At 35.8% G+C, this 18,308-nt stretch overlaps 3 protein-coding genes and 1 pseudogene across 4 annotated transcripts; 3 read left to right on the top strand and 1 right to left on the bottom strand.

Annotated features, from left to right (window-relative positions):
• Window positions 1–1,163: 1,163 nt before the first annotated feature.
• LOC108858570 (protein HIRA-like) lies at window positions 1,164–3,445 on the top strand (annotated as a pseudogene).
• A 3,022-nt stretch (window positions 3,446–6,467) lies between these two features.
• LOC108859682 (probable fatty acyl-CoA reductase 4) lies at window positions 6,468–9,675 on the top strand. The gene is made up of 10 exons (XM_018633589.2): window positions 6,468–6,601; window positions 6,872–6,975; window positions 7,117–7,322; window positions 7,428–7,528; window positions 7,636–7,828; window positions 7,910–8,071; window positions 8,144–8,225; window positions 8,608–8,877; window positions 9,058–9,185; window positions 9,287–9,675. The coding sequence occupies exons 1-10, from the start codon at window positions 6,526–6,528 to the stop codon at window positions 9,444–9,446; spliced, it is 1,482 nt and encodes a 493-aa protein (XP_018489091.1). The 5' UTR covers window positions 6,468–6,525; the 3' UTR covers window positions 9,447–9,675.
• A 119-nt stretch (window positions 9,676–9,794) lies between these two features.
• On the top strand, window positions 9,795–11,842 carry LOC130512500 (uncharacterized). 2 transcript variants are annotated; one of them, XM_057010564.1, is made up of 2 exons: window positions 9,795–10,335; window positions 11,098–11,842. In XM_057010564.1, exons 1-2 carry the CDS (start codon window positions 10,309–10,311, stop codon window positions 11,773–11,775), a joined length of 705 nt encoding a protein of 234 aa, XP_056866544.1. In that variant the 5' UTR covers window positions 9,795–10,308; the 3' UTR covers window positions 11,776–11,842. The 2 variants fall into 2 exon arrangements, with proteins under 2 accessions (XP_056866544.1, XP_056866545.1); XM_057010565.1 differs by having other exon boundaries at window positions 9,795–10,965; window positions 11,098–11,840.
• Window positions 11,843–16,560: 4,718 nt separating this feature from the next.
• LOC108859421 (SHUGOSHIN 2) lies at window positions 16,561–18,308 on the bottom strand. Its single transcript, XM_018633319.2, has 8 exons — window positions 18,004–18,308; window positions 17,877–17,914; window positions 17,674–17,782; window positions 17,541–17,564; window positions 17,390–17,461; window positions 17,200–17,311; window positions 17,051–17,114; window positions 16,561–16,978 (listed from the first exon to the last, which is right to left on the bottom strand). Exons 1-8 carry the CDS (start codon window positions 18,136–18,138, stop codon window positions 16,693–16,695), a joined length of 840 nt encoding a protein of 279 aa, XP_018488821.1. The 5' UTR covers window positions 18,139–18,308; the 3' UTR covers window positions 16,561–16,692.

Below are 18,308 nucleotides of genomic sequence, written 5' to 3'. Positions count from 1 at the left end.
TTTTAACTATGGTTCATTCGAGACAGACATAGTTTTATTTTTATTCAAAAAGACAGTTTACTTTAATCTAGAAACTAGATTTTAACCCGCGCTTTCAAAAGCGCGGAATATTTTATGATACAAAATTTCATTAACTTTACAAATATTCGGATAATTTGTAAGAATTTTGTTTATCTAAAAAATTTATGCATTTAAATCAGTGTTTTTAAATCTGATCGGGGGTTCATGGTTCAACTGGTAACCCTAGTGACCCGCTATATAATCTGGTTTTAGTTTTAAGAAATATTCATCATTTAAAACCCGTAAAAACTGCAAACCACTAAAGTCCGGAGCTACCGATTGAATTGATGGATGACCAATACATAATCTAATTTGGTTAAACTTTTTTTTATTTTTGAAACTTAAATTTGAATTTTCATTGTTTACATTAGATACTTAAATATTTATAATTTCAATCTTACTGTATTTTTTATTATATTTCCTAAATCCATTACAAAAAAATTATTATTATATTTTATATGTGAAATGGAATATAAAGAATTTTTTTTAAACTTTACTATATTTTTAAAAATTATTTTCATTGTATTTTATTTATATATATATATATAATAAAATTAATTAAGTTATTGATCCACAGTTTACCCGCAGTCGACCTAATAACCCAATGTCCAAAAATATAATCTGGTTCAGTGGCCAGACTGAATTTTAAAAGAATATTAAAAAAAAAAACATTTTTACTTTTTATATTTTCTTATAATACATTTTATTAATTTTTATAAAACAATATGTGATTCTCCGTATACTACTCCGTATATTGATCATATCTAGAAAGCTAATATTATTTATTTAAACCTGTGATTGTATATTTGGTAACAACCTTCGTTTAGGTTGTATACATATAATAGTGTTCTGATTTAATTTGAAACATATAAAGTTTTCCTTATCGGTCGACAATGATATTTATCGGATTTAGTGTTACCATATTGTTAGCTATATTTAAGGGTGAATATTTAGTTATAATATAGATTAGGCAAAAATATTAGAGTATAGTTTTTTTTAAATGTTTCACCTAGAACCAAGTTGGGTCCAACTTTGTGCTTCTGTTTTAATAGTATTGATGAACTCAAAATATAATAAATCATAGTTTTGCAACTATATATGGTCCACTTTAGGAATATATGGTCCTCTTTTTGTCGCAAAACATTTCTTTGGCCAAAGTGTTGCTGACCTATCATGGTAAAACTTTATATATCCAGCAATGTATTTATTTGCATCTTTGTATATATTTTTCTTTATTTTTTTCTGAAACTTACAGGAGTCCTGATGGATATTCACTTTTTGCATGTTCCTTGGACGGAACTGTGGCGATGATTCACTTTGAGCCAAAAGAGCTAGGTGTTAGACTAACCGATTCTGAACTCGATGAGCTCAAGCAGAGTCGATATGGGGATGTAAGAGGCGGGCAACGGCAAGCAAACTTAGTTGAGAGCCCAGCTCAGTTACTTCTTGAAACAGTCGCCACGAAGAAGCCAACCGGTAGTAAGAGAGCAGTTTCAGAAGTGACAACAAAACCGTCTGAGAGTAGTAGTAGTGCAAAGAAGCATAAACCTCAGGCTAATGATAGGAGTAAGACAGCAGACGCATTGAATAAAGCTTCAACCTCAAATAGAGTATCTAATAATCCTGTGAATCAAAAAGTGTATAGAAGGCCTGACGGAAGAAAGAGGATCATCCCTGAAGCCGTTGGAGTTCCCCAGCATGAGAATAATAATGGAGAATCCAATAATTTTCCGCCCAAGGGAGGAGGATGTTTCCCTGTGGAGACTAGTAATAAGGATTCATCAGTGGTCAGGAGGAGCCCTGATGGTAATAAAGAGCGTTTAAAGATTACAGCTCGTGCTACCATCTCTGAGAGCCTTGTTATCGAGAAGGTTGCAGGAACAACATCTGATGGAGATGGGGTTTTAAATGCGGAGCAATCTGTAGGCGTAAAGGGATCATCTAGCACAACAGCTCTGTTGATAAGGGTATTTGATTGGAAAGAAGGGGTGGGCACAGTACCTGTTTTCTTAGAAGCTTGTCCAAAGGAGCATGGTTTAGACACTCTTGGTGTAGTAAGTACATCTACTACGATCAAGGAAACCGAGATTTCTTGCAGAGGATTAGGTGAAACTCTTTGGTCTGATCGGATTATGGGGAGAGTCACAGTTTTGGCTGGGAATCCAAATTTTTGGGCTGTTGGGTGTGAAGATGGAAGTCTCCAGGTAAATAAATACAGTTGCTGCATTCAATCATAGTCCCGGTGTTTCTTATTTGAGCATAACATATTTACATTTATTTATTTATTTTTATTTTGGTCTGAAGGTATACACAAAGTGTGGAAGGCGTGCAATGCCTACAATGATGACGGGATCTGCTGCAACATTTATAGATTGTGACAAAAGCTGGAAACTGCTGCTTGTCACAAGAAAAGGATGTTTATATGTGTGGGATCTATTCAATAGGAAATGCATCCTCCATCACTCTTTATCCTCTTTGGTCTCTTCTTCCGATTCCAATTTATCTTCTGCAGGTACTACTATATTCAGATCATGTCTCTTGTGGTTAAGTTATTTTAAACCTTGTGTGATGCAATAAACTCCAAATTATTTGTTACGTTTTTACAGGCACGGTAAAAGTCATATCTGTGAAATTATCCAAATCTGGATCTCCACTTGTTGTTTTGGCCACACGTCATGCGTTCCTCTTCGACACGCGTCTAAGGTGCTGGCTGGAGTTGCTGATGACTGCTTCCCCTCCTCAAGTTTCAATAGCTCCTGGAATTTGGGTTCAGCTCCGTGCGGCGAGCTTGCTGGTTTGCAGGTTGATGTGAGAAAGTACATGGCCAGAAAGCCAGGACGGAACAGGTTGGTCTTGTTGATCCCTGCATATTTCTGACTCCTTAAATTTAAAACTTACCTTTTAAATTTAACGTCCAAGGGGTGAAGAAGCATGAACTTTTGAGAAACGATATCCTTCCTGCAATGGCGTCAAACAGAAAGGTGCAGCGTCCACTCAGTGAGTTTATGGATCTCTTATCTGAATACGAAAACACAGAGCCCGCAGATGCTGCTCCCAAGGGCTCTACACATACCATAGACTGTGGTGGAGTCCCATCTTCACTGGACCAAGTGGATTCTGATCCTCCAGCCTGACAGCTACGACTCTTTTGACAATAGACAATGACAAACAAGTTTCTCTGGAGACTCTGATCCTCCAGCCGTGACAGCTACAACTCTGCTCCTCAATGTTTTTTTGTATAACAAACTCAAAGAGATGTGTAAGGTTCTCAATTAGGTGTTCTTAAAGTTTGCCATTTTTAAATATAAAAATATAATGTACTGAAATATACAAATGAGCTATAACAATTTCCATTCAATACATAAACATTTCATCTGTGGGAAAACATGCATCAACTAATATAGAATTTAAGTTCAGAATTTATATTTAATACACAAACTTTGGAAATATGTTTTTAGTATACATTGATCTAATTTATGTAAGAATTGACTGATTTTTCAGTGACTGTATATTGTATGTTAGTGACATAAGTTAGGTCAGTGTATATTTAAACCATATTTTAAAAGTTAATGTATTGATTTTAAATTTTATATTATTTGATGTATATTTTCGCACATCCAAAATGTTTATGTATTGATCCGGACTCTGGTTTCTATTGATATAGGAATCGGCTGATTGCTTATGACGTGGTATTTCTCATATAATCGTGCGTCTTTATGGTGACCATATCTAAGCCGACTTATTGTACGTAGTTGCACTCCCTCTTTTCTCCCTTAACCACTCGATCCGGTATGCTCCTGATAACTGATGTATCCTCAGGGCTTTACAAATTCTATATTCATTCAATATTTCAAGTCTTGTGGGTTGATTAGTAGATTAACAATCAAATTTCCAATATGCAAAGTTCTAAAAATGAGAGGGAAAAATGACATTTTTATGACAACAAACGGCCTATTCTAGTATTCAAATAAATTGTGGCATGGGAGATCACACCAAATAAAACAACAAACATACAAAGTTCCCTATTGAAAGATCTCTCAGTTCTAATTAAAGATCATCAGTTACCTCTTCAAAGAATGTAAGAAATCTTGAAAAAGAAAAAATCTTGAAAGCTTGAAAAACATGAAATTTTGATATCTTAAAAAGAATTTTTGTACCGCCGCTATCTCCTTAATTCCGGTTGGTTATGATCACATTTTCGCAGTACGTCCCATAATTCTGATAGGTAGCTAGCTAGAATGACGTGATATATATTATATAGTCTATAACAATGCTTCTATCTCCCAAATGTAAAGATACTCTGGAACAGACAAACCATTTGATTGAATTTAACTTGTGATTCAATTTTCTCAGTTTAATATAGCTTATAGCTTACCTTGTCAAAATGCTCTCTAAGAAGATTAATAGAACAATATCTGATATGGTAAACTGTTACAATCAGTATAATTTAGCAAAGCAGCAAGTCTTAAATTACATATAATTGAGGTGTAAAACAATCCTACAAGCTCGGAATTAATTCTTCCTGATTTTGGGGTTAGGTATTTCTGTCGTTTTCCGGAAAAGTTCGACGTTTCGTAGACGTTTAAGCTTGTTATGTCATCATGTTGCATAATTTATGACCAACCAAACCAAAATCCTAAGAAATGTAGTAAGTTAGCTCACATATTTATGTTTTTTTATTTTGGGTAAATAATAAAGTATTGGTCGGGTTTTGCTGAATTTTTTATTTGGTCTACGTTTATTTTGTCTAGGATGTCGGATTTTGCTAATAGATATTTTAAAATTATAAGTTATAATCACATTGACACATGTATGCTTCTACACTCCCACCCCACCATTGTTCCGAACAAAAAAAAACATGGCAAGCTTTTGACTAGGTCCATGTGATCCAACAACCGGAATGATGCCACCACTGTCAACATTATTCTAGAGGCTGCTTCTTCTGATTCAAGCTGGACTAGTCCTGCCATGAAGAAGCTGAAACCTTATCTCAGATGGGTTAACTAACCAAATGTTCTTTAGAAATTAAGAATATAACATTGATCTTTATTTGATATCTTTTATTCAAGTTGCCACTGACAAAGAGAAAAAAATATCAAGTTCCCTATTGTTTGAAAATCCATATCAAAAGCGAATTTTGGTTTATATTTTACAAGTAGTTATGGAAAATATCAAAAATTTAGTACATGTTCTGAGTTAGAACTTGACAGTGGCCCACTCATAATGAACCAAAGGCTGTGAACACTCTCCACATAAAGCAGAGAGAAAAATACGAGAAGAATCGCATAGTGTCCTAATGCCTAAGTGACCTTCATCACAAGGTCCACATACTTCATCAATATTTCTGCCTTATTATGGTTCTATAGATGCCCAACCACAAGACAGCACCACACAAGCTCTCAATTATCAGCTGACAAAAACAATCTCTCAATTATCTGATAACACTTAAAACCACTAAATATATTAATTTGTTTTGGAACGGTCCACAATCTGAATGCTTCATAGGTAAACCGTAAGTTGTGGAAAACACTGTACTTTTTTTTTTGAACATTAAAACACTGTTCTTTACTAACATGGGGAAGGTTGATTGGTATACCTACCTTTACTATTTTTTCCTTTTCAAGAATTGTTAGCCCTTCTATTTTGGTGTTCCGCGATAAAACTATCCTTAACCTTTGCAAATATCTCTTGTTAAATTGTTTTTTTTTTGCAACTGAATATCTCTTGTTAATTGATATACATTCTTTGATTTTGTTGTGGCCACGTACAGTTTCTTAATATTATCAAATAAACATTAAATTCTATACTTACTATCTAAAATATATTATAATAGTCATTAACAAATTAAAAATTGTGTTAAACCTTTACAAAATATTTAAATTAATATACATAGTAACTAAAATAAAATTCTACAGTAACGATCATAATTTCAAACAGCTTAAAAGAAAAATTAAATTTGCTATGTTGTGTAATTCTTACATATTAAATCTTACAGTATTTAATTTAGTGTTTATTTTAACTTTGACTAATGATTTAAAAGTTAGGCACGCGATTTCTAATTAACGTATGTTAAATTTATTTCACATAAAAAGATGGGGGACATACTTACATTTTCTCCCTTTGGAGCGACGAATTTTCAGAGCACGTTGTAGTCGGAGATGTGTTATTGGTACCCTTTTTTTTTGACAAAAATGTGTTGGTGATACCTTTTTTTGTCAACGTATTTTTTCTTTTTGGTAATTTTTTTTTGTCAACGTGTTGGTGATACTTATTATATGCTTTTTTCTTTTAATCAGGAATATTCTTAATATTGGTTTATCTAGTAAACGTAGGTAGATCTACAAATAGTAGATATGATGGGTCAACAATATTGGTCAATGTTACATGTCTATATAATCGTACCTCAGCTTCAAGGTATTGTGCCTAAAAACAAAAATATTTTGTTCGTGCCTTAGTTTCTCTTCAATGGACTCAAAATGCGTTCAGTTTTTCCAGAACAAGACGATTCTCGTCACCGGTGTTCCTGGTTTTCTTGCCAAAGGTACCTTCTTTTCGTTATGTCACCAGTTTGACATGAATTGGATATCTTAAAATATGGTTGATAATCTGATTGTTATGTTATACACCACGAATAAGCTTATATATTTATGTACCGTTAGTGTTTTTATAATTTTCGGCTTGAATAATGCTATATTTTGTAATGGTGAACCACTTTCCCCCTATGCGGGGTTTCCTCACAAAAATAATTTTATGAAGTAATCATGTTTCGAACATAATTAATGGTATTTTATTTTAATAATATGTAAAATAGTGTTTGTGGAGAAAATATTGAGGGTACAACCAGACGTGAATAGGCTTTACCTTCTCTTGAGATCAACAGACAATGTATCAGCCATGGAACGGTTTCGCACTGAGGTATAAATTGCTTAAACATTTCGTTAGACAAAAATTAGTACATATGAAGATCTGTGAGTTTTATAACAAAATGTTATGTAAGCATTTAATCATTTATTTTGAGATTATAATTTGACTTACATGCATGCAAAAATACAACAGGTTTTGGAGAAAGATCTTTTTAGAGTGTTGAGGAACGATTTGGGTGATGCAAATTTGAAAGATTTAGTGTTAGAAAAAGTTGTCCCGATTCCGGGTGATATTTCTGTTGTCAATCTGGGACTAAAGGACTCCTATCTCTTACAACATATGTGGAATGAGATAGAAGTCATCGTAAATGTTGCTGCCACAACGAACTTCGATGAAAGGTGTAGAACGAACATATACTGTTCGATCCATTGATCATTCAACTTTTTGTCCTGTAAGAGATTGAAATCTAACATAAAAATTCAACTTTTAATATGTATAAAAAGGTATGATGTTGGTCTTAGCATCAATACATTTGGACCGCTCAATGTCCTCAACTTTGCCAAGAAGTGTGTTAAAGGACAGTTGCTTCTCCATGTGTCCACCGGTGAGTTCTATAATGCCATTTACTCTCACGAAAGCCAGAAGACGTATTCATATCATTTGATTCATTATATATGTGTGTATCCTTATTTACTGGATGTAATGTTGTAGCGTATGTGTGTGGAGAAAAGTCTGGAATATTACCAGAGAAAACATTCAAAATGGGAGAAACGTTGAACGCTAATGGAAAATTAGTTATTGAAACTGAAATGGAGCTAATGAAGCAGAGGCTGAAAGAACTGCAGAAACAAGAATGTTCCGAAGAAGAGATTGCACAGTCCATGAAAGATCTTGGAATGTCAAGGTTAGTGTAAAAATCACAAACTAGTTCTTATATAATAATTGACAATATCCATTGAAGTTGAATCAAATTACTCTTTATTAGGGCGAAGCTTCATGGATGGCCAAACACATATGTGTTTACCAAATCAATGGGAGAGATGCTTCTTGGTAGCCATAGAGAAAACCTTCCTCTTGTTATCATCCGTCCCACGATGATCACTAGCACTTTTTCAGAACCGTTTCCCGGTTGGATTGAAGGGCTAAGGTAGACTAATAATATATACAATTTGGACTTGACAGATTCATGACAATCTTTTTGTTCGATTCATATGTGCAGAACCATAGATAGTGTGATTGTTGCATATGGCAAAGGAAGGCTTAAATGTTTTCTTGCGGATTCAAACTCAGTCCTTGATCTTGTAAGTTCAACTTTTTTTAAAAAGGTTCAACTTCGTTTAGGGTTTGATTATTTAAAATCAATTATGTGTTTGCTTTTAGACAGAAAATAATTTTTAAAAAGAACTATTTTTTCATAAAATATGTTGAAAGGTGTGACAGACATAAATTAGTATCAGCCTTAAGACCATAACGTTATTTTTAAGGCATACAAGATCAAATAATCAGAGTTTTGGTATTAGAAATTAATCAGTACATATTGTTTTTTTTTTGGTAAACTAATCAGTACATATTGTTAAGTCACCTATAAATCAATACATATTGTTAAGTTAACCTATAAATCAATACATACGCTGATCACTATATATCTACTTTGTTGTGGTGTACTAAAATCAACGTTCATAGATACCTGTGGACATGGTCGCTAATGCAATGTTCATGGCTGTGGCAATACACGCCGGAAAGTCAGGCTCTCAGAACGTGTACCATGTCGGCTCCTCTTGTAAGAATCCGATAACTTTCGGACAGCTTCACGACCTCGCGGCTCGTTATTTTACTAAAAGCCCTCTTGTTGGACGAGACGGGTCACCAATCATAGTCTCCAAAGGAACGATCTTGTCCACCATGGCTCAGTTCAGCTTCTACATGACCCTTCGTTACAAGCTACCTTTGCAGGTATGGTTTGCATTAATTTCCCTAAATAATACTAATTTTAATTCTAACACAGCAAGGCAAATATTGTTATCATCTGGATATCATGTAACTCTTAGGAGACTCGGAGAAAAAATAATGAAGATAGAAAAGTTTTATTAAATTGTATATAACAAGTTTTATGTATTATCTTTTGACTACCAGATGTTGCGATTGATAAACATAGTTTATCCATGGTGGAATGGAAATAAATATAAAGACATTGACCGCAAAATTAAGCTGGCGATGCGGCTTGTCGACCTCTATCGTCCTTATGTGTTGTTTAAGGGAATGTATGTATCCATCTCAAACTTCAACAAATAATTTTATTTTAAAATCTTCTCTTTTTCAATTATAATTTTTCTCAATCGATTTCGCCATTATTATTTTGCAGATTTGACGATATGAATACTGAGGGAATGAGGTTGAAAAGACACGACATCAATAAAGAAATATATGGTTCACTTGAATTTGACCCCAAGTCTATTGATTGGGAAGATTACATCACAAACATTCATATTCCCGGCCTCATTACTTATGTACTAAAAAATTGAAGCTTTTATGCAATAATTTTTTTTTATATTATTCGTATATTTCTGGTTAGTTACTAATTTGTGCGTTGGAAAAAAGAAGTGGTGTGTATTGCAATTATCGAATTAATTTTCGATCTCCCAAGTGTTGAATTATGTTGTTAATTTTTTCTTTTCGAACAAGAATTATGTTGTTGTTATGAATATTGTGTGATGTCTATTATGGAATGTTCTAAATTTACTTGTTTCCTACTCCAAGTTACTTGTTCCCTACTCCAAGTTATTAGACTTTGTCTCTAAGTTTCTCCAAGTTATGTAATCCTATATAAGGAACTCATTACTCATGAAATAATAACAATTCATTCCTCTCTAAGTCATACGACTCTCTCTCTCTCTCTCTTTAGTTTGATATATTCTAAGACAAGAACACTAGGATTAGAACACGTTATCAGCACGAGACTCTAAACCCTAGCTAAAATCCAGCAACCACAAAAACCCTAATTTCAGCCGCAACTTCAAACCGCCATATCTCCCTAACCGTAAGGATCCAGACGGCGAGTAATATATCAAATTGAAGCTCTTGACGAGAAGAATCCAGCGCCGCAGACCACGCATCAATCCGAATCCAGACGCGCCGTCACCTCCCAGTTCAAGCCGCGCCGTCAAAGATCATCCAAAACCCTAATAGCCGCCAACTCCTTATCTCTCTTAATTTCGATATCTATTGTTCTTAGATCTCATACTAATCCAACTTTGAAACTTTCATTGTTGATTATTCAAGGTTTCTAAAAGAGGAACCAAGGAGAAAAGATCGGCAAAGATTAAGCATGTGATTACATGACTTTTGTTTTGAATGGACAACAAGTGATACCCCTTTAAGGATGACATGCTATATGTCCAAACAAAACATAAGGTTAATGTTTTCCACATCTTTTGGTCGATGATGCACACCATAGTGTGGCTAGACCATGATTTTCTTTTAGGTCAATGATGCATACCAATAGGTATGACTAGACCATATGAAGTAAAGGTCGATGATACGTACTCTTAAGTATGATTAGACCATAAAACAAAATCAATGGTCGATGATGTTCACCCTCAGGTGCAACTAGATTTTTCACCTGTGATTCACGGTGATCATCCACGATGATCCGCGTTGATCTATGATCCATGATGATCCTCGATGATCCGCGATGATCTACGATGATCAGTGATCCAAGGTGATCCACGGTGATCCACAATCACCGGTGATGGATGATGCGCACCACAGTGCAGCTAAATCACGATCCGTTTTATTTGGTCGAGGATGTGTACCGAATGGTACTACTAGACCATTAAACCGCATGGGTCGATGTAGCATACCATATGGTATGGCTAAACCATGCACTCGTCCATCCCACTATTTTCAAAGGATTTATAAATCAAACAAGTTGATTAAGAGATGAATGAGTTATGAGAAAAATAAATTTCTAAAAGAATGCAAACTGGCTGTGTGGCCCTCTTATTTGTTTGCTGGCCGTGTGATCCTGATTGAATAATAGCGGTAAGGCATTGATCACACACACAAGCCGTATGGCTTATTGTTTACATACTGGCCGAGTGCCTTTTATTTCTTGGATAGCCAATGGCATCAGAAATTGTATGTACTAACACAAATCATTTTGATATGATTCAGATGTCGAGACTCCATCACTCGGATTACCAAGCCCTTGATCTCAATGGAGACAATTACCTTGATTGGGCGATGAACACTTCAGCCGATTTAAAGTCTAAAGGACTTGGGAAGTGTATCAAATACGGCAATGATACCCTTGCATATGAAAGGCGTAGAGCTGTTTCGATAATGAGAAAGCATCTCGTGAAGGATCTGTATGATGAGTGCAGTTACATCAACGATCCTTACGATCTCTGGTCGAGATTGAACACCATGTTCTTCGAGCCATTACTAGATGAGTCCATGAAAGAATGGAAGGCTCTGAGGTTCCATGATTATGAATCCGTGGATGACTATCACTTTGATCTTATGAGAATCACCTATAGTCTTAAACTATGTGGTGAAGTGATAACAAACTATGACTTGTTAAGCAAGACTCGTGACACGATCCATTCAAAGGAAGTGTTGTTATCACAGAAGGCTAAAGGTTTCACAACCTATTACGACCTTCTCTCATACCTTTCAGCTCTTGAGGAAAAGAAGCAGAAAAGGAAAGTCAACCTCGACAAACTCGACTATGTTATGGAGATAAGTGTCGAGTATCAATGTGAGATGATATACGGTGATGCTGAAGAAGCTAAGAAAAGAAAATTCGGGTGGACTCATATAGATGATGAGATTGGTTTATTCATTGAATAGAAAACCAAATGTGAACCACGTCCAAGATGTTATTATGGACTGGCTGGCTATTGTTTAAGCCTTTTGACATTCTGATTTCATACTTATGATTTGGTGTTTTGTTTTAAATATAATTTGTCATTCAAATTTCATAGCATTAATAAAAGTTTTTCTTTTATCTTGATTGATTTGCTTGAAAAATATTTTTTTGATTGACAAATGAGAATGAAAACTCGAGAAGAGTATGTCTAGATCACCACGCCTAAGGCATGGCCTTAAGAGGCACGAAATTTATAACCTAAGACCCATTGAGAGAGACCCAAAATCCCCACTGGCCGTGGACAAGGATACCACAATAACCGTGGTTGTAGATCCAATCATGGCTGAGGAGGGAGTAAAGGTCGAAATGGCATTACAAGCCACATCAAAATGGTTTCAATAATAAACCAATGGGCAAAGCAAAGAAAAAAGAAATGTTCCTTTAGCTTATGAAAATCGCCAAAGGCATACATATAAAAGAGGTCGAGACTACATTCTCCCTACTGATCTAATACTATACTAAGGATCAGTGTGATAAGGCATAAAAGCCTAGGTAACCAGTAAGGTTCACCAACGAATTTATACACTTTATGGCATGACCGGATTAGCCATCCTGGTCCGAACTTGATGCAAAGTTTAAAATTACTAAGGCACAAAGAGTTATCCCATAAGATCTCACGTTGTGAAACATGTACACAAGGGAAACTCAGTAGGCTTCATTGTTCCAAGCAACACGAAAGTATAATCTGATCATAAGGGTAGTGAGGACAAAACCCGTGATCATGACCAGACCACAAATTCGTGTAACATGGTCTAAAACTATGCTGGCCGTCCAAGCATTACGTTTAAGTGAGGACAAACAAACGTATTTTATAGCATGTTCATGAGGGGAAGAATAAACACTCCGTGTGGTCCATGACCATACTATAAAACCCGAACATGATAAGCCTGGCCGAAGGCCATAAGGCATTATAGCTTGGCCGTATAAGGTATAACCTATAAGGTTGAGACTTCAAAAGTCTATAAGCTTGGGTACACCACAAGAATACATGTATGAAAGATAAGATACATCAGGCCATATAAAGTGAGCATAGATATTCCCGTCTAAAGATGATAAAGGGTCATAATCCAGATATAGACCATCCTAAGACTTTATGGATAAACCACCACATACCTATGTGCCATCTAGGATGGAATACCTCATCTAAGGATGAGATGAAAATCGGGAATATATGTTGGATAAGAGAACATGATCTTTCTCCCACGAATTCAATGAGACCATGAGCCAAACAAAGGTGATCATATTGTGGCCAAGGTACACGGATTACATACAAGATGAATCCGACTATCCAACATCATGGAGAAAGCTATAAGCTGGTAAATAGAAAGTGAAAGTGGAATGGTTTTAACCATCCAAGTCTTGGCAAAGATCCTCGGACCAGATATATATGTACTGGACGTCCATAAACAAAGAAAGAATGATAGCCAGACAGACCCGAAAGAATGACTAAGTCATACCAGCTTAGCACCACTATATAAATGCCCTAGTAGAGACATAATCAAGTTGCTGTAAAAGTCTATACAAGATAGACCAGAATGTTCCATATATAATGAACCACAGATAGAAAGTGATAAGGTGCTCATAATGATATATCCGGGTTCATGAAAGAGAAACCATACTAGACAATGAGATAAGACCGGCTGGTCCTAAGGTACAGGTATCATACAATGTAGCCTTGCAAACTACAAAGTATTCAATGATCCTGATAATAATAAAATCTCAATCGATTGTATCATGTCTAGAACGCGATAGAACGCGATGGAACATTATATAAGGTGTCGACACATACACACACTCATAAGTGATAAAGAGAAAGCACTTGAGCATAAGAGATATGCGAGGATCACTAACCCACGTAAGAGTACTCATCATAGAGAAATGAATGGGACGTGGAGTTATAGTAAATAATGAATATGATGGGCGTATTGGCCAAATACATAAGATAGACGCCTTCTAACCAGTGAACAGATGAGTCTTGTGAGGAAAAAAAAATCGTGAGCTGTAGAACATGAAAGTACAGACAAGTGGTCGTACATGTTGCTACATAAAGCATTCAAAAGGAATGGCTTGATCACACAAGGATACTCACAGGGACTAAGGAACAAGGAAATAAATTCTTAGGTGGTGAATGCTACTACCCAATATCGAAATTAATAAAGATTTGGACATCTAAGGAAGATGTAGTAGACATTGGATATATCACTGGATATAAAGGTAACATAAGATACCTTGAGAAACAAGAAAGAAGTTCTCATAGAACAACATCGTTCCTGCGTTGTTCATGGACTGAAATGCAGCTGCATGCGTGTATGTACACACGATATGATAAGACTAAGTGATGCTTAGTAGAAAGTTCTATAAGAACGTTTCTGATCAGTCCATATAGTAGTCAATATATTCCTTGTGTTTATACTTAAAGAAAGGATGATTAAGATGATTGATTCTTGGAAAGGCTATGAAGAGACTACAATGATCTATAGTAGAGATCATTAGCCGTATATGAATGTTGGGATCTATGATCCAAAGTACCAAGAATAGATTGATCAAATGGTCTGAGAATCCATCAGATTCACGACCAAAGGGAACCATACCGACTAGGATCATGTCCGACCTAGTTCGACCTTAATCATCATTGGTCCCGACCAATCCATCCCATCCAGCTTGTTCCGACCAGTTCCTCTAGGTCTTAAATCCGACCTAAACTATCCAAGTGAGAGGAACGTCCTATTGACCAAAAAGTGGCTTAGTTTTGATTAAACTTCAAACTATAACACAATAGCCACTTCATGAACAGACCGTGGACATATACTAAAAGTTCATAAAGAGTTTTGGTCAAAGGATATGAATAAGATATATAGTGGACAAGAACATAATCCGGATGGATTATGGATGATGTCATGATCCGGACAGATCATGGACATACAAAGACATTCATGGTCGAATTTATCTAAGAGAGATAAACCATATGATCCGAATGGACCATGAATATCATGAAAGCATTTTGTTGATGCAGGTTACCAGTCCGATCCACACAGTGCTAAGTCCCAAACCGGCTATGTTTTCACATATGGAGGCACGGCCATTTCATGGAGATCAGTCAAGCAGACTATATCAGCCACATCATCCAATCACTCGGATATATTGGCGATCCATGAAGCAAGTAGAGAGTGTGTCTGGTTGAGACTCATGACACACCATATTCGGACAGCATGTGGGATCACAGATGGTAAAGACGAACCGACCGTTCTTTACGAAGACAATGCGGCCTGCATAGCTCAGCTCAAAGATGGTTACATCAAGGGTGACAAGACTAAGCATGTTCTCCCCAAGTTCTTCTTCACCCACGATCTTCAGAAAGAAGGAGAGGTCAAGGTCCTCAAAGTCAGATCCAGCGAGAACTCAGCCGACCTCTTCACTTAGGCATTACCAACATGCACGCTCAGGAAGCTTATGCAGCAGATTGGTATGCGATCACTGAGAAGCCTTCAGTGATATTCACTTCAGGGGAAGTAATGCGGCTGTACTCTTTTTCCTATCCATGGCTTCTCGTTTTTACCACATTGGGTTTTTGGGTTTACCATGGAAAGGTTTTAACGAGGCAGTATTCCAAACGCATTACAAACTCTAGACGGTTATGGCATTACAATCTCGGGTTTTTAACGAGATAGCATCTTACACGCATAATAGACATCAAGGGGAAGTGTTATGAATATTGTGTGATGTCTATTATGGAATGTTCTAGATTTACTTGTTCCCTACTCCAAGTTACTTGTTCCCTACTCCAAGTTATTAGACTTTGTCTCCAAGTTTCTCCAAGTTATGTAATCATATATAAGGAACTCATTACTCATGGAATAATAACAATTCATTCCTCTTTAAGTCATACGACTCTCTCTCTCTCTTTAGTTCGATATATTTTAAGACAAGAACACTAGGATTAGAACAGTTGTTAATTTAAAGATTGTTTTTAAATTGTAACTTCCTTATCTTGAATATCCAAATGTAACAACGTCACACTTTGACATATGATATTCACACTTTTCTCAACTCTTTTCTTAGCATTTTTTGTACGTGTCGTGTGTGATGCATGCATGACCAAGGAAAAGAAGACGAACGATTATTTGAACTTTGAACCAGATGGACGAGAGTACCTAAAGAGGATAGACCAATGACACGAGCAAAGATCAAAAGGATACGTGATGAAGTGGTTGCTCTCATAAGGAAAATGGCCCAGAAAAAAGACAAGGAAGAAACAATCCCAAGTCCAATGGTTTGGGTTTGTTTTTGACCTTAGAAGATTTTGGGCCGGCTAAACTTAACGTTGATGCAATACTCTTTTTGAGCCATCCGAATATCCACCCGATCATCCCAGTTCCACCAAAAGCTCCACCGTTCCACCAATAGACCCACCTGGATGGCCCATTCAACAGGACAACCCACTCAGTCAACCGATGAAGCGGCTCAGGATTATGTTCTTTGCCATTCAGTTCACCTTTAACCAAAATCTATCCTCAACCATCTAAATTATAAAGACAAAAAGTGAACTGAATGGCAAAGAACATGGCAGAAGTGTGCGTGAGATGGAAACTGACTCCACCTATAATTATAAAGACAAAAAAGTGATTGTACATGTAATTTTTCTTGTTAGAATAAGTCATTTTGGAGGTCAAATAGTTTGTTTTAATAAATGAGTGTGCAGATTGTAAAAAAAAAAAGCAACTTGTTAGTTTGCATCTACTAAAGACAATGAAACTTTTTGTCAGGTAAAGACAACGAAACTTGTTGTAAAGAGTCTCCGCAGAATCTGAAAACATAACTATTGCTCTAATATGAAGACATTATGTTATAGTACTGTAAGAGTGTATCCTCTCAACTGCTCTACGAAATAGTCGATCCATTGGCGATCGACAAGCGTTACAATCTTGATGTCTTGTAACTCTTCTTTTTAAATCATCATCTTTCTTGTTTGGATTATGTGATGATGCCAATGTCAAGTTATCTTGTTGAGACGTGTTATTAGGCATTGTAAGCTGAAGATCTTCGATCTCAAACAGATTATCAGTCACTTCTTGTGTTGCTGCTGATGATCTCACTCTCGCTGATTTCCTTCTTAACTGCCTCCTCCTGTAACATAACAATTAAGAAACCATGGACCGTAGCGTAAACTTTGTAAGGGTTTTAAGTGCAAAAATAAACCTTTTGGTTTCTGATTTCTCCTTTTCTCCCTCTATCTTGTGGGCAGTTGTTGATGCTCCTATGGCTGGCATAAGCATCAATCCGAAATTAGTGAATTAAGTAACAAAAATTGAATTCTAGATATATCGAAGCAAGAAGATACTTAGTACATTTGTTCCTTCTGATGTATCGCCTTCTGTTTGGTACCAAAGGTTCGTCATCCGAAATTTCAAGCACATTCTTAGCTGTTGGTGAATTTCTTGGTTGTGTGTTTTCGTCTTTCTGATACAAAGAGTGTCAGAAACCGTCAGAAACATATCCATCTTTGGTTTGAAATACAGAAACAAATTGAAATCAAACCTCTAGTTCACAATATGTTGTAGCCTTAAGCAAAGCATTTTTGCAAGTAACCTCGTGGTTCAAAGCTTTCACCTGAAAACATATCCAATCTTAGACAAATAATCTCCAAAAAAAAACATGTGACCAGAGAGTTAAGTCCTTATGGTTTCACCTTGTTTCTAGCTAAATTGATCTCCTGCAAGAAAACAAATATATATACGGTTTTGATACAAATCAGAATTTTTCAAAATTAAAGAGACAAAAAAACAAGAAAAAGGAAGCAGACGGTGGTGTGCATATCTTACAGCTAAAAACAGGGAATTGGTTTGAGCAAGACTCCAATTTTGCGCTTTCAATTTGTGAATGCCTTCACGTAGATTCCTCAGTTCGTATCTGCTTAACTCAATTGTTTTGCTTTTTTTTTTGTTTAGTTGATTAAAGAAAACATCTTTCTTTGCATTCAACAAGTTAAGAAAAAGAAAGACATTAGAATGGAACAAAAGGATACTCTCTTTCCTCAAGAAGCTTAACCAATGCTACATTCTCCTGTTCTCAAATGAAAACAAAATTCGATTTCAGGTAAATGAAATAAAAAAATTAAAGAATTTAATGAAAACACAGAATGAGACTGTAACCTTTATCAGACGGTTTACTTGTTCACTCCGGTCTAAATCAGTTTGTTGATGATTAAGCTCGTCTTGAGACTGAGAGTTAGTGATATCAGAGAGACTATGCCGCGTCTTGTGACTAAATGAAGTTCTTTTCATCATCCCTTCCTATTTTTCTTGTACTTTATCAAATTTCATATGAGGTGTAGACTCAACTCAAGTTTCCAAAATGAAACAATCCCCAATAAGATACATATTTTTATATAAGAAATGGAAAATTTATTCAAAACGAAGAATCAGAATCTACTTTTCCTTTCTTGATAAAAAGGGAA

Source organism: Raphanus sativus, chromosome 5 (assembly GCF_000801105.2).
Source record: "Raphanus sativus cultivar WK10039 chromosome 5, ASM80110v3, whole genome shotgun sequence".
NCBI lineage: Eukaryota > Viridiplantae > Streptophyta > Magnoliopsida > Brassicales > Brassicaceae > Raphanus > Raphanus sativus.
This window is presented reverse-complemented; position numbering and strand designations above follow the sequence as displayed.